A 17,377-nucleotide genomic window follows, 5' to 3' on the forward strand; every position below is an offset into this window, starting at 1 on the left:
CCACCACAACAACTCCTGAAACTACTACATATGCCCCAACTACCACAACTACTCCACCAAGTACAACTACAGCCCCAACAACTACAGCACCTGTCCCTACTACCACGACAACTGCCCCCACCACCACAACAACTCCTGAAACTACTACACCTGCCCCAACTGCCACAACTACTCCACCAAGCACAACTACAGCCCCAACAACTACAACACCTGCCCCTACTACCAGAACAACTGCCCCCACCACCACAACATCTCCTGAAACTACTACAACACCTGCCCCAACTACCACCACTACTCCACCAAGCACAACAACAGCCCCAACAACTACAACACCTGGCCCTACTACCACAACAACTGCCCCCACAACAACAACTCCTGAAACTACTACAACGCCTGCCCCAACTACCACCACTACTCCATCAAGCACAACAACAGCCCCAACAACCACAACACCTGCCCCTACTACCACAGCAACTGCCCCCACCACCACAACAACTCCTGAAACTACTACACCTGCCCCAACTACCACAACTACTGCACCAAGCACAACAACAGCCCCAACAACTACAACACCTGCCCCTACTACCACAACAACTGCCCCCACCACCACAAAACCTCCTGAAACTGCTATGCAAGCCCGATCTGCCACCACTACTACTCCACCAAGCACAACAGCCCCAACACCTACAACACCTGCCCCTACTACCACAACAACTGCCCCCACCACCACAACTCCTGAAACTACTACAACACCCGCCCTATCTACCACCACTACTCCACCAAGCACAAAAACAGCCCCAACAACTACAACACCTGCCCCTACTACCACAACAACTGCCCCCACCACCACAAAACCTCCTGAAACTGCTATGCAAGCCCGATCTGCCACCACTACTACTCCACCAAGCACAACAGCCCCAACACCTACAACACCTGCCCCTACTACCACAACAACTGCCCCCACCACCACAACTCCTGAAACTACTACAACACCCGCCCTATCTACCACCACTACTCCACCAAGCACAAAAACAGCCCCAACAACTACAACACCTGCCCCTACTACCACAACAACCGTCCCCACCACAACAACTCCTGAAACTACTACAACGCCTGCCCCAACTACCACAACAACTGCCCCCACCACCACAACAACTCCTGAAACTACAACAACACCTGGCCCTACTACCACAACAACTGCCCCCACCACAACAACTCCTGAAACTACTACAACGCTTGCCCCAACTACCACAACTACTCCACCAAGCACAACAACAGCACCAACAATCACAACACCTGCCCCTACTACCACAACAACTGCCCCCACCACCACAACAAGTCCTGAAACTACTACACCTGCCCCAACTACCACAACTACTCCACCAAGCACAACTACAGCCCCAACAACTACAACGCCTGCCCCTACTACCACAACAACTGCCCCCACCACCACAACAACTCCTGAAACTACTACACCTGCCCCAACTACCACAACTACTCCACCAAGCACAACTACAGCCCCAACAACTACAACACCTGCCCCTACTACCACAACAACTGCCCCCACCACCACAACAACTCCTGAAACTACTACACCTGCCCCAACTACCACAACTACTCCACCAAGCACAACTACAGCCCCAACAACTACAACACCTGCCTCTACTACCACAACAACTGCCCCCACCACCACAACAACTCCTGAAACTACTACACCTTCCCCAACTACCACAACTACTCCACCAAGCACAACAACAGCCCCAACAACTACAACAAGTACCCCCACCACAACAACAACTCCTGAAACTACAACACCTGCCCCAACTACCACAACTACTCCACCAAGCACAACAACAGCCCCAACAACTACAACACCTGCTGCTACTACCACAACAACTGCCCCCACCACTACAACAACTCCTGAAACTACTACACCTGCCCCAACTACCACAACTACTCCACCAAGCACAACAACAGCCCCAACAACTACAACACCTGCCCCTACTACCACAACAACTGCCCCCACCACCACAACAACTCCTGAAACTATTACACCTGCCCCAACTTCCACAACTACTCCACCAAGCACAACTACAGCCCCAACAACTACAACACCTGCCTCTACTACCACAACAACTGCCCCCACCACCACAACAACTCCTGAAACAACTACACCTTCCCCAACTACCACAACTACTCCACCAAGCACAACAACAGCCCCAACAACTACAACAAGTACCCCCACCACAACAACAACTCCTGAAACTACAACACCTTCCCCAACTACGACAACTACTCCACCAAGCACAACTACAGCCCCAACAACTACAACACCTGCCCCTACTACCACAACAACTGCCCCCACCACCACAACAACTCCTGAAACTACTACACCTGCCCCAACTACCACAACTACTCCACCAAGCACAACTACAGCCCCAACAACTACAACACCTGCCCCTACTACCACAACCACTGCCCCCACCACCACAACAACTCCTGAAACTACTATACCTGCCCCAACTACCACAACTACTCCACCAAGCACAACAACAGCCCCAACAACTACAACACCTGCCCCTACTACCACAACAACTGCCCCCACCACCACAACAACTCCTGAAACCACTACACCTGCCCCAACTACCACCATTACTCCACCAAGCACAACAACAGCCCCAACAACTACAACACCTGCCCCTACAAGCACAACAATTGCCCCCACCACCACAACAACTTCTGAAACTACATCAACACCTGCCCCTACTACCACAACAACTGCCCCCACCACAACAACTCCTGAAACTACTACAACACCTGCCCCAACTACCACCACTACTCCACCAAGCACAACAACAGCCCCAACAACTACAACACCTGCCCCTACAACCACAACAACTGCCCCCACCACCACAACAACTCCTGAAACTACATCAACACCTGCCCCTACTACCACAACAACTGCCCCCACCACAACAACACTTGAAACTACTACAACACCTGCCCCAACTACCACCACTACTCCACCAAGCACAACAACAGCCCCAACAACTACAACACCTGCCCCTACTATCACAACAACTACCCCCACCACCACAACAACTTCTGAAACTACAACAACACCTGCCCCAACTTCCACCACTACTCCACCAAGCACAACAACAGCCCCAACAACTACAACACCTGCCCCTACAACCACAACAACTGCCCCCACCACCACAACAACTCCTGAAACTACATCAACACCTGCCCCTACTACCACAACAACTGCCCCCACCACAACAACACTTGAAACTACTACAACACCTGCCCCAACTACCACCACTACTCCACCAAGCACAACAACAGCCCCAACAACTACAACACCTGCCCCTACTATCACAACAACTACCCCCACCACCACAACAACTTCTGAAACTACAACAACACCTGCCCCAACTTCCACCACTACTCCACCAAGCACAACAACAGCCCCAACAACTACAACACCTGCCCCTACTATCACAACAACTACCCCCACCACCACAACAACTTCTGAAACTACAACAACACCTGCCCCAACTACCACCACTACTCCACCAAGCACAACAACAGCCCCAACAACTACAACACCTGCTCCTACTACCAAAACAACTGCCCCCACCACCACAACAACTACTGAAACTACAACAACACCGGCCCCAACTACCACAACAACTACCCCCAGCACCACAACAACTCCTGAAACTACAAGAACACCTACCCCAACTACCACCACTACTCCACCAAGCACAACAACAGCCCCAACAACTACAACAATGGCCTTTACTACCAGTTCTACACCTCATCTTTCTAGTGCCAGTCCTTCAGCTCCTTCAGTTATTCCTACATCTCCTGCTGCTGCTCCAGTCACTAATATTCCTTCGCCCACTGAGAGACCTACTGCACCGCCCAGTACAGTCCCTGAGTCTGTACCAACCACAGTGACAAGGGCATCACTGACCTCAACCAGTTCCGTGGCTCATCTCTCCAGCGCCAGTCCTTCAGCTCCTTCAGTTATTCCTACATCTCCTGCTGCTGCTCCAGTCACTAATATTCCTTCGCCCACTGAGAGACCTACTGCACCGCCCAGTACAGTCCCTGAGTCTGTACCAACCATAGTGACAAGGGCATCACTGACCTCAACCAGTTCCGTGGCTCATCTCTCCAGCGCCAGTCCTTCAGCTCCTTCAGTTATTCCTACATCTCCTGCTGCTGCTCCAGTCACTAATATTCCTTCGCCCACTGAGAGACCTACTGCACCGCCCAGTACAGTCCCTGAGTCTGTACCAACCACAGTGACGAGGGCATCACTGACCTCAACCAGTTCCGTGGCTCATCTCTCCAGCGCCAGTCCTTCAGCTCCTTCAGTTATTCCTACATCTCCTGCTGCTGCTCCAGTCACTAATATTCCTTCGCCCACTGAGAGACCTACTGCACCGCCCAGTACAGTCCCTGAGTCTGTACCAACCACAGTGACGAGGGCATCACTGACCTCAACCAGTTCCGTGGCTCATCTCTCCAGCGCCAGTCCTTCAGCTCCTTCAGTTATTCCTACATCTCCTGCTGCTGCTCCAGTCACTAATATTCCTTCACCCACTGAGAGACCTACTGCACCACCCAGTACAGTCCCTGAGTCTGTACCAACCACAGTGACGACAGCATCACTGACCTCAACCAGTTCCGTGGCTCATCTCTCCAGCGCCAGTCCTTCAGCTCCTGCAGTTATTCCTACATCTCCTGCTGCTGCTCCAGTCACTAATACAGCAGGAGTCAACTCAACTTCTGCTGCCAGTAACTGGACCACTGTTGCCAGAGATACCATTACAACAGTGTCTGCAATGTCTACGGAAATGTAAGTAACCATATACTGTATATGTGATATGAGGCTGATGTAGTGATGTATCTTTCCATATTTATTTCATGCTAAGACACTTGTTTTCCTGATTTCCTCTTTAATGTTGGAAGCTAATAAATCCACATAAACAACAAAATCACACTTATACGAGCTTTTTTATTTGATTTAAATTTTCATTGTGTACAGTATAATATATAAATAATGTGATATAATAAATAATGATATTGCAGAATATTGTAAATAAATATCGTCATGAGGGAATCTCTGCCAGGAAAATATTCTATCAAACATCATGAAGGATAAAATCACTCCAGTACGAAGCAGGCACAACCTGCCAATGATTAAATAACAACAACATAAAATATTGAAACACCACATGAAAATAATTAAAGACAAAAGATATAAAGAAAATGACAGAGAATGTAAATGTATAGAAAACAGATATCGCCTAAAGGCATGTGCAGTTCTTATATAAGAGCATTGCTGGAAATTTTACTGAATCAGAGTTAAATCTTTAATCTCTTCACAGGGAGAGCTCAGTCATTGCTGTACTCACGCTGGAGTTCAACACTATAAACCCTGTACCCCATGACGCTGATATTCTCAGAGCCTTCACTGCTTTCCTGGCTCCCTATAAATCCCTGGGAATGTATCCGGTCAACGTCACAACAATCCATTATAAGAGTAAGTTCTTGTGGAGGAAAGAAATGTCTTCTGGAGTCTCAGTTTCTGACAGCTCCTGTATGCAGTTGGTTCCTCTTTCCTGGTGTGCTGACAAGTGGTTATGTGTGTTTACAGACACAACAGGAAACTCCTTTGCCATCACTGTTGACTTCCTCATCAGCAATCTCACCATCCCGAAAGGGGCTGACCTGACCAATGAAACGTACAGCAAGATCCAGAACATCATCAACGACCTGGTGAGACCCTTACTAAAGAGAACACAACAGCTGGACGCCACTACCGGGGAGCTCTGCATTGACATCTGTACTGGACAAACACTCACTTTGACTTTGCATCAGAGAACTGAGCAACTACACACTTCCTTCAAACGTTGCCTTCAGATACGTCTTGAAACGATAGGAAGCAAAACAGAAGAGAGTAAAAGAGATCAGGTTCTGTCTGAGAAGAGATTCATCTCTTCTGCATTTTCACCTCCATATTGTACAGAGATGTGGGCAGTTAAGAGATGAAAAGCTATTGAAGGAGCAGACGTAATTAGCAAGTGCTAATTTTAATTTTGCATACATTCAGCTGATATTGTGATGCATTTGAAATCTTGATGATGTTTTCTCTTTCAATTTTAGTTCCAGGACATCCTTTCCAAACACCTGGGTGCAAATCAAACCAAATTTCCTCCTGCTAAATTCAGGTAAGGACTTTAGTGCAGTCAGAAAGCAATTCTGTGCTGCTGAATTTTGTATACCTTGATAATAATCTGCTGACTACACCAGAGAACATGAATGTAAGGGTTACATTATAAATTGTACAGCATGACCGTGATAGGGATATTATTCCATTTGAGCCACGATGTTCAGCAAAGAGATTGACATATGACGACTTAAAAGGGTCCATTGGATCACTCTGTTCATATATTGCTTATTTGTTCATATCCATAGCAATGAGAGCAACCAGATCCAGGCTGAAGTGCTGTTTAACTTCCTTATCAATGACATCAAGAACCCCAGTGCTTTACTGAAGGAGATCCTGAACATTACAGGAACTGCCAAGGGCATCACAGCCTCACTGAGCATCAATGGTAAGATCCAGCACCATGACTTCTAAATCACTGCAGCGTTATTGATCATCCACAGTTTTCATCTCAAGGAAGATAGCGATGTTCTCGTTTTCCCCATGGACTACTCACTTAGTGAAAGATCATTTTCAACAGTATAAACATCCATATTTTGTGCATCTCCGCAATGGACATGTATGTAAACATGTGTTATCTTGTGTTAACATGCATGTTTATGAACTAATGCAGGTCGGCCAACTACGACAACGGCACCTCCCACTGCAGCTCCAACCTCAGCTCCAGCTTCAGCGTGAGTCCCACAGTTTTATACCTGTAGTTCCAGTGAGAACGGCAATATGGCTTTCTGTCTTCTTCAGCCTCACTCTTTACCACACACTGCTGGGACGTCCACTGTGCTCAACCTGAATGTGTGTTCTCTTCACAGGGAGGGCTCAGTCATTGCTGTACTCACGCTGGAGTTCAACACTATTAACCCTGTTCCCCATGACGCTGAGATTCTCAGAGCCTTCACTGCTTTCCTGGCTCCCTATAAATCCCTGGGAATCTATCCGGTCAACGTCACAACAATCCATTTTAAGAGTAAGTTCTTGTGGAGGCAAGAAATGTCTTCTGGAGTCTCAGTTTCTGACAGCTCCTGTATGCAGTTGGTTCCTCTTTCCTGGTGTGCTGACGATCGGTTGTGTGTGTTTACAGACACAACAGGAAACTCCTTTGCCGTCACTGTTGACTTCCTCATCAGCAATCTCACCATCCCGAAGGGGGCCGACCTGACCAATGAAACATACAGCAAGATCCAGAACATCATCAACGACCTGGTGAGACCCTTACTAAAGAGAACACAACAGCTGGACGCCACTACCGGGGAGCTCTGCCTTGATATCTGTACTGGACAAACACTCACTTTGACTTTGTGTCAGAGAACTGAGCAGCTATACACTTCTTCCAAACATGTTGTCTTCAGATACGTCTTGAAACGATAGGAAGCAAAACAGGAGAGAGTAAAAGAGATCAGGTTCTGTCTGAGAAGAGATTCATCTCTTCTGCATTTTCACGTCCATATTGTACAGAGATGTGGGCAGTTAAGAGCTGAAAAGCTATTGAAGTAGCAGATGTAATTAGCAAGTGCTAATTTTAATTTTGCATACATTCAGCTGATATTGTGATGCACTTGAAATCTTGATGATGTTTTCTCTTTCAATTTTAGTTCCAGGACATCCTTTCCAAACACCTGGGTGCTAGTCAAACCAAATTCCCTCCTGCTAAATTCAGGTAAGGACTTTAGTGCAGTCAGAAAGCAATTCTGTGCTGCTGAATTTTGTATACCTTGATAATAATCTGCTGACTACACCAGAGAACATGAATGTAAGGGTTACAATATAAATTGTACAGACTGACCGTGATAGGGATATTATTCCATTTGATCCACGATGTTCAGCAAAGAGAGTGAGATATGACGACTTAAAAGGGTCCATTGGATCACTCAGTTCATATATTGCTTATTTGTTCATTTCCATAGCAATGAGAGCAACCAGATCCAGGCTGAAGTGCTGTTTAACTTCCTTATCAATGACATCAAGAACCCCAGTGCTTTACTGAAGGAGATCCTGAACATTACAGGACCTGCCAAGGGCATCACAGCCTCACTGAGCATCAATGGTAAGATCCAGCACCATGACTTCTAAATCACTGCAGCATTATTGATCATCCACAGTTTTCATCTCAAGGAAGATAGCTATGTTCTCGTTTTCCCCATGGACTACTCACTTTGTGAAAGATCATTTTCAACAGTATAAACATCCATATTTTGTGCATCTCCACGATGGACATGTATGTAAACATGTGTTATCTTGTGTTAACATGCATGTTTCTGAACTAATGCAGGTGGGCCAACTACGACAACGGCACCCCCCACTGCAGCTCCAACCTCAGCTCCAGCTTCAGCGTGAGTCCCACAGTTTTATACCTGTAGTTCCAGTGAGAACGGCAATATGGCTTTCTGTCTTCTTCATCCTCACTCTTTACCACACACTGCTGGGACGTCCACTGTGCTCAACCTGAATGTGTGTTCTCTTCACAGGGAGGGCTCAGTCATTGCTGTACTCACGCTGGAGTTCAACACTATTAACCCTGTTCCCCATGACGCTGAGATTCTCAGAGCCTTCACTGCTTTCCTGGCTCCCTATAAATCCCTGGGAATCTATCCGGTCAACGTCACAACAATCCATTATAAGAGTAAGTTCTTGTGGAGGCAAGAAATGTCTTCTGTAGTCTCAGTTTCTGACAGCTCCTGTATGCAGTTGGTTCCTCTTTCCTGGTGTGCTGACGATCGGTTGTGTGTGTTTACAGACACAACGGGAAACTCCTTTGCCGTCACTGTTGACTTCCTCATCAGCAATCTCACCATCCCAAAAGGGGCCGACCTGACCAATGAAACATACAGCAAGATCCAGAACATCATCAACGACCTGGTGAGACCCTTACTAAAGAGAACACAACAGCTGGACGCCACTACCGGGGAGCTCTGCCTTGATATCTGTACTGGACAAACACTCACTTTGACTTTGCGTCAGAGAACTGAGCAGCTATACACTTCTTCCAAACATGTTGTCTTCAGATACGTCTTGAAACGATAGGAAGCAAAACAGGAGAGAGTAAAAGAGATCAGGTTCTGTCTGAGAAGAGATTCATCTCTTCTGCATTTTCACGTCCATATTGTACAGAGATGTGGGCAGTTAAGAGCTGAAAAGCTATTGAAGTAGCAGATGTAATTAGCAAGTGCTAATTTTAATTTTGCATACATTCAGCTGATATTGTGATGCACTTGAAATCTTGATGATGTTTTCTCTTTCAATTTTAGTTCCAGGACATCCTTTCCAAACACCTGGGTGCTAGTCAAACCAAATTCCCTCCTGCTAAATTCAGGTAAGGACTTTAGTGCAGTCAGAAAGCAATTCTGTGCTGCTGAATTTTGTATACCTTGATAATAATCTGCTGACTACACCAGAGAACATGAATGTAAGGGTTACAATATAAATTGTACAGACTGACCGTGATAGGGATATTATTCCATTTGATCCACGATGTTCAGCAAAGAGAGTGAGATATGACGACTTAAAAGGGTCCATTGGATCACTCAGTTCATATATTGCTTATTTGTTCATTTCCATAGCAATGAGAGCAACCAGATCCAGGCTGAAGTGCTGTTTAACTTCCTTATCAATGACATCAAGAACCCCAGTGCTTTACTGAAGGAGATCCTGAACATTACAGGACCTGCCAAGGGCATCACAGCCTCACTGAGCATCAATGGTAAGATCCAGCACCATGACTTCTAAATCACTGCAGCATTATTGATCATCCACAGTTTTCATCTCAAGGAAGATATCGATGTTCTCGTTTTCCCCATGGACAACTCACTTAGTGAAAGATCATTTTCAACAGTATAAACATCCATATTTTGTGCATCTCCACGATGGACATGTATGTAAACATGTGTTATCTTGTGTTAACATGCATGTTTCTGAACTAATGCAGGTCGGCCAACTACGACAACGGCACCCCCCACTGCAGCTCCAACCTCAGCTCCAGCTTCAGCGTGAGTCCCACAGTTTTATACCTGTAGTTCCAGTGAGAACGGCAATATGGCTTTCTGTCTTCTTCAGCCTCACTCTTTACCACACACTGCTGGGACGTCCACTGTGCTCAACCTGAATGTGTGTTCTCTTCACAGGGAGGGCTCAGTCATTGCTGTACTCACGCTGGAGTTCAACACTATTAACCCTGTTCCCCATGACGCTGAGATTCTCAGAGCCTTCACTGCTTTCCTGGCTCCCTATAAATCCCTGGGAATCTATCCGGTCAACGTCACAACAATCCATTATAAGAGTAAGTTCTTGTGGAGGCAAGAAATGTCTTCTGTAGTCTCAGTTTCTGACAGCTCCTGTATGCAGTTGGTTCCTCTTTCCTGGTGTGCTGACGATCGGTTGTGTGTGTTTACAGACACAACGGGAAACTCCTTTGCCGTCACTGTTGACTTCCTCATCAGCAATCTCACCATCCCGAAAGGGGCCGACCTGACCAATGAAACATACAGCAAGATCCAGAACATCATCAACGACCTGGTGAGACCCTTACTAAAGAGAACACAACAGCTGGACGCCACTACCGGGGAGCTCTGCCTTGATATCTGTACTGGACAAACACTCACTTTGACTTTGCGTCAGAGAACTGAGCAGCTATACACTTCTTCCAAACATGTTGTCTTCAGATACGTCTTGAAACGATAGGAAGCAAAACAGGAGAGAGTAAAAGAGATCAGGTTCTGTCTGAGAAGAGATTCATCTCTTCTGCATTTTCACGTCCATATTGTACAGAGATGTGGGCAGTTAAGAGCTGAAAAGCTATTGAAGTAGCAGATGTAATTAGCAAGTGCTAATTTTAATTTAGCATACATTCAGCTGATATTGTGATGCACTTGAAATCTTGATGATGTTTTCTGTTTCAATTTTAGTTCCAGGACATCCTTTCCAAACACCTGGGTGCTAGTCAAACCAAATTCCCTCCTGCTAAATTCAGGTAAGGACTTTAGTGCAGTCAGAAAGCAATTCTGTGCTGCTGAATTTTGTATACCTTGATAATAATCTGCTGACTACACCAGAGAACATGAATGTAAGGGTTACAATATAAATTGTACAGACTGACCGTGATAGGGATATTATTCCATTTGATCCACGATGTTCAGCAAAGAGAGTGAGATATGACGACTTAAAAGGGTCCATTGGATCACTCAGTTCATATATTGCTTATTTGTTCATTTCCATAGCAATGAGAGCAACCAGATCCAGGCTGAAGTGCTGTTTAACTTCCTTATCAATGACATCAAGAACCCCAGTGCTTTACTGAAGGAGATCCTGAACATTACAGGACCTGCCAAGGGCATCACAGCCTCACTGAGCATCAATGGTAAGATCCAGCACCATGACTTCTAAATCACTGCAGCATTATTGATCATCCACAGTTTTCATCTCAAGGAAGATAGCGATGTTCTCGTTTTCCCCATGGACTACTCACTTAGTGAAAGATCATTTTCAACAGTATAAACATCCATATTTTGTGCATCTCCACGATGGACATGTATGTAAACATGTGTTATCTTGTGTTAACATGCATGTTTCTGAACTAATGCAGGTCGGCCAACTACGACAACGGCACCCCCCACTGCAGCTCCAACCTCAGCTCCAGCTTCAGCGTGAGTCCCACAGTTTTATACCTGTAGTTCCAGTGAGAACGGCAATATGGCTTTCTGTCTTCTTCAGCCTCACTCTTTACCACACACTGCTGGGACGTCCACTGTGCTCAACCTGAATGTGTGTTCTCTTCACAGGGAGGGCTCAGTCATTGCGGTACTCACGCTGGAGTTCAACACTATTAACCCTGTTCCCCATGACGCTGAGATTCTCAGAGCCTTCACTGCTTTCCTGGCTCCCTATAAATCCCTGGGAATCTATCCGGTCAACGTCACAACAATCCATTATAAGAGTAAGTTCTTGTGGAGGCAAGAAATGTCTTCTGTAGTCTCAGTTTCTGACAGCTCCTGTATGCAGTTGGTTCCTCTTTCCTGGTGTGCTGACGATCGGTTGTGTGTGTTTACAGACACAACGGGAAACTCCTTTGCCGTCACTGTTGACTTCCTCATCAGCAATCTCACCATCCCAAAAGGGGCCGACCTGACCAATGAAACATACAGCAAGATCCAGAACATCATCAACGACCTGGTGAGACCCTTACTAAAGAGAACACAACAGCTGGACGCCACTACCGGGGAGCTCTGCCTTGATATCTGTACTGGACAAACACTCACTTTGACTTTGCGTCAGAGAACTGAGCAGCTATACACTTCTTCCAAACATGTTGTCTTCAGATACGTCTTGAAACGATAGGAAGCAAAACAGGAGAGAGTAAAAGAGATCAGGTTCTGTCTGAGAAGAGATTCATCTCTTCTGCATTTTCACGTCCATATTGTACAGAGATGTGGGCAGTTAAGAGCTGAAAAGCTATTGAAGTAGCAGATGTAATTAGCAAGTGCTAATTTTAATTTTGCATACATTCAGCTGATATTGTGATGCACTTGAAATCTTGATGATGTTTTCTCTTTCAATTTTAGTTCCAGGACATCCTTTCCAAACACCTGGGTGCAAGTCAAACCAAATTCCCTCCTGCTAAATTCAGGTAAGGACTTTAATGCAGTCAGAAAGCAATTCTGTGCTGCTGAATTTTGTATACCTTGATAATAATCTGCTGACTACACCAGAGAACATGAATGTAAGGGTTACAATATAAATTGTACAGACTGACCGTGATAGGGATATTATTCCATTTGATCCACGATGTTCAGCAAAGAGAGTGAGATATGACGACTTAAAAGGGTCCATTGGATCACTCAGTTCATATATTGCTTATTTGTTCATTTCCATAGCAATGAGAGCAACCAGATCCAGGCTGAAGTGCTGTTTAACTTCCTTATCAATGACATCAAGAACCCCAGTGCTTTACTGAAGGAGATCCTGAACATTACAGGACCTGCCAAGGGCATCACAGCCTCACTGAGCATCAATGGTAAGATCCAGCACCATGGCTTCTAAATCACTGCAACATTATTGATCATCCACAGTTTTCATCTCAATGAAGATAGCGATGTTCTCGTTTTCCCCATGGACTACTCACTTAGTGAAAGATCATTTTCAACAGTATAAACATCCATATTTTGTGCATCTCCACGATGGACATGTATGTAAACATGTGTTATCTTGTGTTAACATGCATGTTTCTGAACTAATGCAGGTCGGCCAACTACGACAACGGCACCCCCCACTGCAGCTCCAACCTCAGCTCCAGCTTCAGCGTGAGTCCCACAGTTTTATACCTGTAGTTCCAGTGAGAACGGCAATATGGCTTTCTGTCTTCTTTAGCCTCACTCTTTACCACACACTGCTGGGACGTCCACTGTGCTCAACCTGAATGTGTGTTCTCTTCACAGGGAGGGCTCAGTCATTGCTGTACTCACGCTGGAGTTCAACACTATTAACCCTGTTCCCCATGACGCTGAGATTCTCAGAGCCTTCACTGCTTTCCTGGCTCCCTATAAATCCCTGGGAATCTATCCGGTCAACGTCACAACAATCCATTATAAGAGTAAGTTCTTGTGGAGGCAAGAAATGTCTTCTGGAGTCTCAGTTTCTGACAGCTCCTGTATGCAATTGGTTCCTCTTTCCTGGTGTGCTGACGATCGGTTGTGTGTGTTTACAGACACAACAGGAAACTCCTTTGCCGTCACTGTTGACTTCCTCATCAGCAATCTCACCATCCCGAAAGGGGCCGACCTGACCAATGAAACATACAGCAAGATCCAGAACATCATCAACGACCTGGTGAGACCCTTACAAAAGAGAACACAACAGCTGGACGCCACTACCGGGGAGCTCTGCCTTGATATCTGTACTGGACAAACACTCACTTTGACTTTGCGTCAGAGAACTGAGCAGCTATACACTTCTTCCAAACATGTTGTCTTCAGATACGTCTTGAAACGATAGGAAGCAAAACAGGAGAGAGTAAAAGATATCAGGTTCTGTCTGAGAAGAGATTCATCTCTTCTGCATTTTCACGTCCATATTGTACAGAGATGTGGGCAGATAAGAGCTGAAAAGCTATTGAAGTAGCAGATGTAATTAGCAAGTTCTTAATTTAATTTTGCATACATTCAGCTAATCTTGTGATGCATTTGAAATCTTGATGATGTTTTCTGTTTCAATTTTAGTTCCAGGACATCCTTTCCAAACACCTGGGTGCTAGTCAAACCAAATTCCCTCCTGCTAAATTCAGGTAAGGACTTTAGTGCAGTCAGAAAGCAATTCTGTGCTGCTGAATTTTGTATACCTTGATAATAATCTGCTGACTACACCAGAGAACATGAATGTAAGGGTTACAATATAAATTGTACAGACTGACCGTGATAGGGATATTATTCCATTTGATCCACGATGTTCAGCAAAGAGAGTGAGATATGACGACTTAAAAGGGTCCATTGGATCACTCAGTTCATATATTGCTTATTTGTTCATTTCCATAGCAATGAGAGCAACCAGATCCAGGCTGAAGTGCTGTTTAACTTCCTTATCAATGACATCAAGAACCCCAGTGCTTTACTGAAGGAGATCCTGAACATTACAGGACCTGCCAAGGGCATCACAGCCTCACTGAGCATCAATGGTAAGATCCAGCACCATGACTTCTAAATCACTGCAGCATTATTGATCATCCACAGTTTTCATCTCAAGGAAGATAGCGATGTTCTCGTTTTCCCCATGGACTACTCACTTAGTGAAAGATCATTTTCAACAGTATAAACATCCATATTTTGTGCATCTCCACGATGGACATGTATGTAAACATGTGTTATCTTGTGTTAACATGCATGTTTCTGAACTAATGCAGGTCGGCCAACTACGACAACGGCACCCCCCACTGCAGCTCCAACCTCAGCTCCAGCTTCAGCGTGAGTCCCACAGTTTTATACCTGTAGTTCCAGTGAGAACGGCAATATGGCTTTCTGTCTTCTTCAGCCTCACTCTTTACCACACACTGCTGGGACGTCCACTGTGCTCAACCTGAATGTGTGTTCTCTTCACAGGGAGGGCTCAGTCATTGCTGTACTCACGCTGGAGTTCAACACTATAAACCCTGTTCCCCATGACGCTGAGATTCTCAGAGCCTTCACTGCTTTCCTGGCTCCCTATAAATCCCTGGGAATCTATCCGGTCAACGTCACAACAATCCATTATAAGAGTAAGTTCTTGTGGAGGCAAGAAATGTCTTCTGTAGTCTCAGTTTCTGACAGCTCCTGTATGCAGTTGGTTCCTCTTTCCTGGTGTGCTGACGATCGGTTGTGTGTGTTTACAGACACAACAGGAAACTCCTTTGCCGTCACTGTTGACTTCCTCATCAGCAATCTCACCATCCCAAAAGGGGCCGACCTGACCAATGAAACATACAGCAAGATCCAGAACATCATCAACGACCTGGTGAGACCCTTACTAAAGAGAACACAACAGCTGGACACCACTACCAGGGAGCTCTGCCTTGATATCTGTACTGGACAAACACTCACTTTGACTTTGTGTCAGAGAACTGAGCAGCTATACACTTCTTCCAAACATGTTGTCTTCAGATACGTCTTGAAACGATAGGAAGCAAAACAGAAGAGAGTAAAAGAGATCAGGTTCTGTCTGAGAAGAGATTCATCTCTTCTGCATTTTCACCTCCATATTGTACAGAGATGTGGGCAGTTAAGAGCTGAAAAGCTATTGAAGTAGCAGATGTAATTAGCAAGTTCTTAATTTAATTTTGCATACATTCAGCTGATATTGTGATGCATTTGAAATCTTGATGATGTTTTCTGTTTCAATTTTAGTTCCAGGACATCCTTTCCAAACACCTGGGTGCAAGTCAAACCAAATTCCCTCCTGCTAAATTCAGGTAAGGACTTTAGTGCAGTCAGAAAGCAATTCTGTGCTGCTGAATTTTGTATACCTTGATAATAATCTGCTGACTACACCAGAGAACATGAATGTAAGGGTTACAATATAAATTGTACAGACTGACCGTGATAGGGATATTATTCCATTTGATCCACGATGTTCAGCAAAGAGAGTGAGATATGACGACTTAAAAGGGTCCATTGGATCACTCAGTTCATATATTGCTTATTTGTTCATTTCCATAGCAATGAGAGCAACCAGATCCAGGCTGAAGTGCTGTTTAACTTCCTTATCAATGACATCAAGAACCCCAGTGCTTTACTGAAGGAGATCCTGAACATTACAGGACCTGCCAAGGGCATCACAGCCTCACTGAGCATCAATGGTAAGATCCAGCACCATGACTTCTACAGTAAATCACTGCAGCAGTATTGATATTCCACAATTTTCTTCTCCAGGAATACACAGATATTGTGGATTATCTCACTATTAGTGAAATAACATTTACGATCCTACTAAAACATTTGTGATTTCTACTGAATATGATGAACATTGATGCACTTTAATGTAATTGTGATTACATACATCCACCCAGTTTTATTATTTTTCTTCTCAAACATCTGGTATCTTCTTTTTTACTGTATATTTGATGATATCAGCAAATAAGAAAAATACCTGACTGTGCGATTGCTCAGATGCTGGCACTAACTCCTCTTCAGAACATGCTGTTCAGGCGTCTCTGTTATTGTGCTTGTGAATTACAACAACGGAAGGTTTTGGCTTGTTGCCTTATTTGCAATGAATCTGAAAGATGCCCAATATCTGAATGATGTCATTACTCTTCTCTGTTCAAATCCAGGTCGGCCAGCTGCAACGGCAGCTCCCACTACAATGGCGCCAACTGCAGCTCCACTTATAAGGCAAGAGGAAGTGTTTTCTTATCTTATGCTTTTTATGAGCCATTCAGGCTACTTTACAGTCTAGGAGTCCTCAGAGCTACAGCCAGTGTTCATTTCCTCGACAGAATGGCTTGATGTCCCAGTGAGAGCTCACAAAAATAATCCCCAGTGATGTTGGCAAAGACTATATGGCTTTGCATTTTTGTTTGAGTGACTCAAAATGGGACTAGACTAAATTAAATGCTCATGACTGAGAAGACATTGCAGTTGACTTGATGACTCTTCGTCGAAAATTTCCTCGTCTTGTATG

At 45.1% G+C, this 17,377-nt stretch overlaps 1 protein-coding gene across 1 annotated transcript in view; it reads left to right on the forward strand.

The window, feature by feature from the left end:
* The window catches only part of LOC107077268 (mucin-3A-like), a gene marked incomplete at its 5' end in the record, with an annotated part of 29,461 nt that extends 12,259 nt beyond the window's left edge, over window positions 1-17,202 (forward strand). The window contains 28 exons of the mRNA XM_069188283.1: window positions 5,675-5,796; window positions 6,184-6,248; window positions 6,496-6,635; window positions 7,326-7,447; window positions 7,837-7,901; window positions 8,149-8,288; window positions 8,979-9,100; window positions 9,490-9,554; window positions 9,802-9,941; window positions 10,632-10,753; window positions 11,143-11,207; window positions 11,820-11,903; window positions 12,016-12,170; window positions 12,285-12,406; window positions 12,796-12,860; window positions 13,108-13,247; window positions 13,473-13,533; window positions 13,669-13,823; window positions 13,938-14,059; window positions 14,449-14,513; window positions 14,761-14,900; window positions 15,126-15,186; window positions 15,322-15,476; window positions 15,591-15,712; window positions 16,102-16,166; window positions 16,414-16,553; window positions 17,028-17,088; window positions 17,193-17,202. Of these exons, the coding sequence (XP_069044384.1) occupies window positions 5,675-5,796; window positions 6,184-6,248; window positions 6,496-6,635; window positions 7,326-7,447; window positions 7,837-7,901; window positions 8,149-8,288; window positions 8,979-9,100; window positions 9,490-9,554; window positions 9,802-9,941; window positions 10,632-10,753; window positions 11,143-11,207; window positions 11,820-11,903; window positions 12,016-12,170; window positions 12,285-12,406; window positions 12,796-12,860; window positions 13,108-13,247; window positions 13,473-13,533; window positions 13,669-13,823; window positions 13,938-14,059; window positions 14,449-14,513; window positions 14,761-14,900; window positions 15,126-15,186; window positions 15,322-15,476; window positions 15,591-15,712; window positions 16,102-16,166; window positions 16,414-16,553; window positions 17,028-17,088; window positions 17,193-17,202 (2,891 nt within the window). The remainder of the gene's footprint in view (window positions 1-5,674; window positions 5,797-6,183; window positions 6,249-6,495; window positions 6,636-7,325; window positions 7,448-7,836; window positions 7,902-8,148; window positions 8,289-8,978; window positions 9,101-9,489; window positions 9,555-9,801; window positions 9,942-10,631; window positions 10,754-11,142; window positions 11,208-11,819; window positions 11,904-12,015; window positions 12,171-12,284; window positions 12,407-12,795; window positions 12,861-13,107; window positions 13,248-13,472; window positions 13,534-13,668; window positions 13,824-13,937; window positions 14,060-14,448; window positions 14,514-14,760; window positions 14,901-15,125; window positions 15,187-15,321; window positions 15,477-15,590; window positions 15,713-16,101; window positions 16,167-16,413; window positions 16,554-17,027; window positions 17,089-17,192) is intronic.
* Between the last annotated feature and the right edge of the window lie 175 nt (window positions 17,203-17,377).

The sequence above is a fragment of the Lepisosteus oculatus genome, chromosome 4, assembly GCF_040954835.1.
Source record: "Lepisosteus oculatus isolate fLepOcu1 chromosome 4, fLepOcu1.hap2, whole genome shotgun sequence".
NCBI classification, from domain to species: domain Eukaryota; kingdom Metazoa; phylum Chordata; class Actinopteri; order Semionotiformes; family Lepisosteidae; genus Lepisosteus; species Lepisosteus oculatus.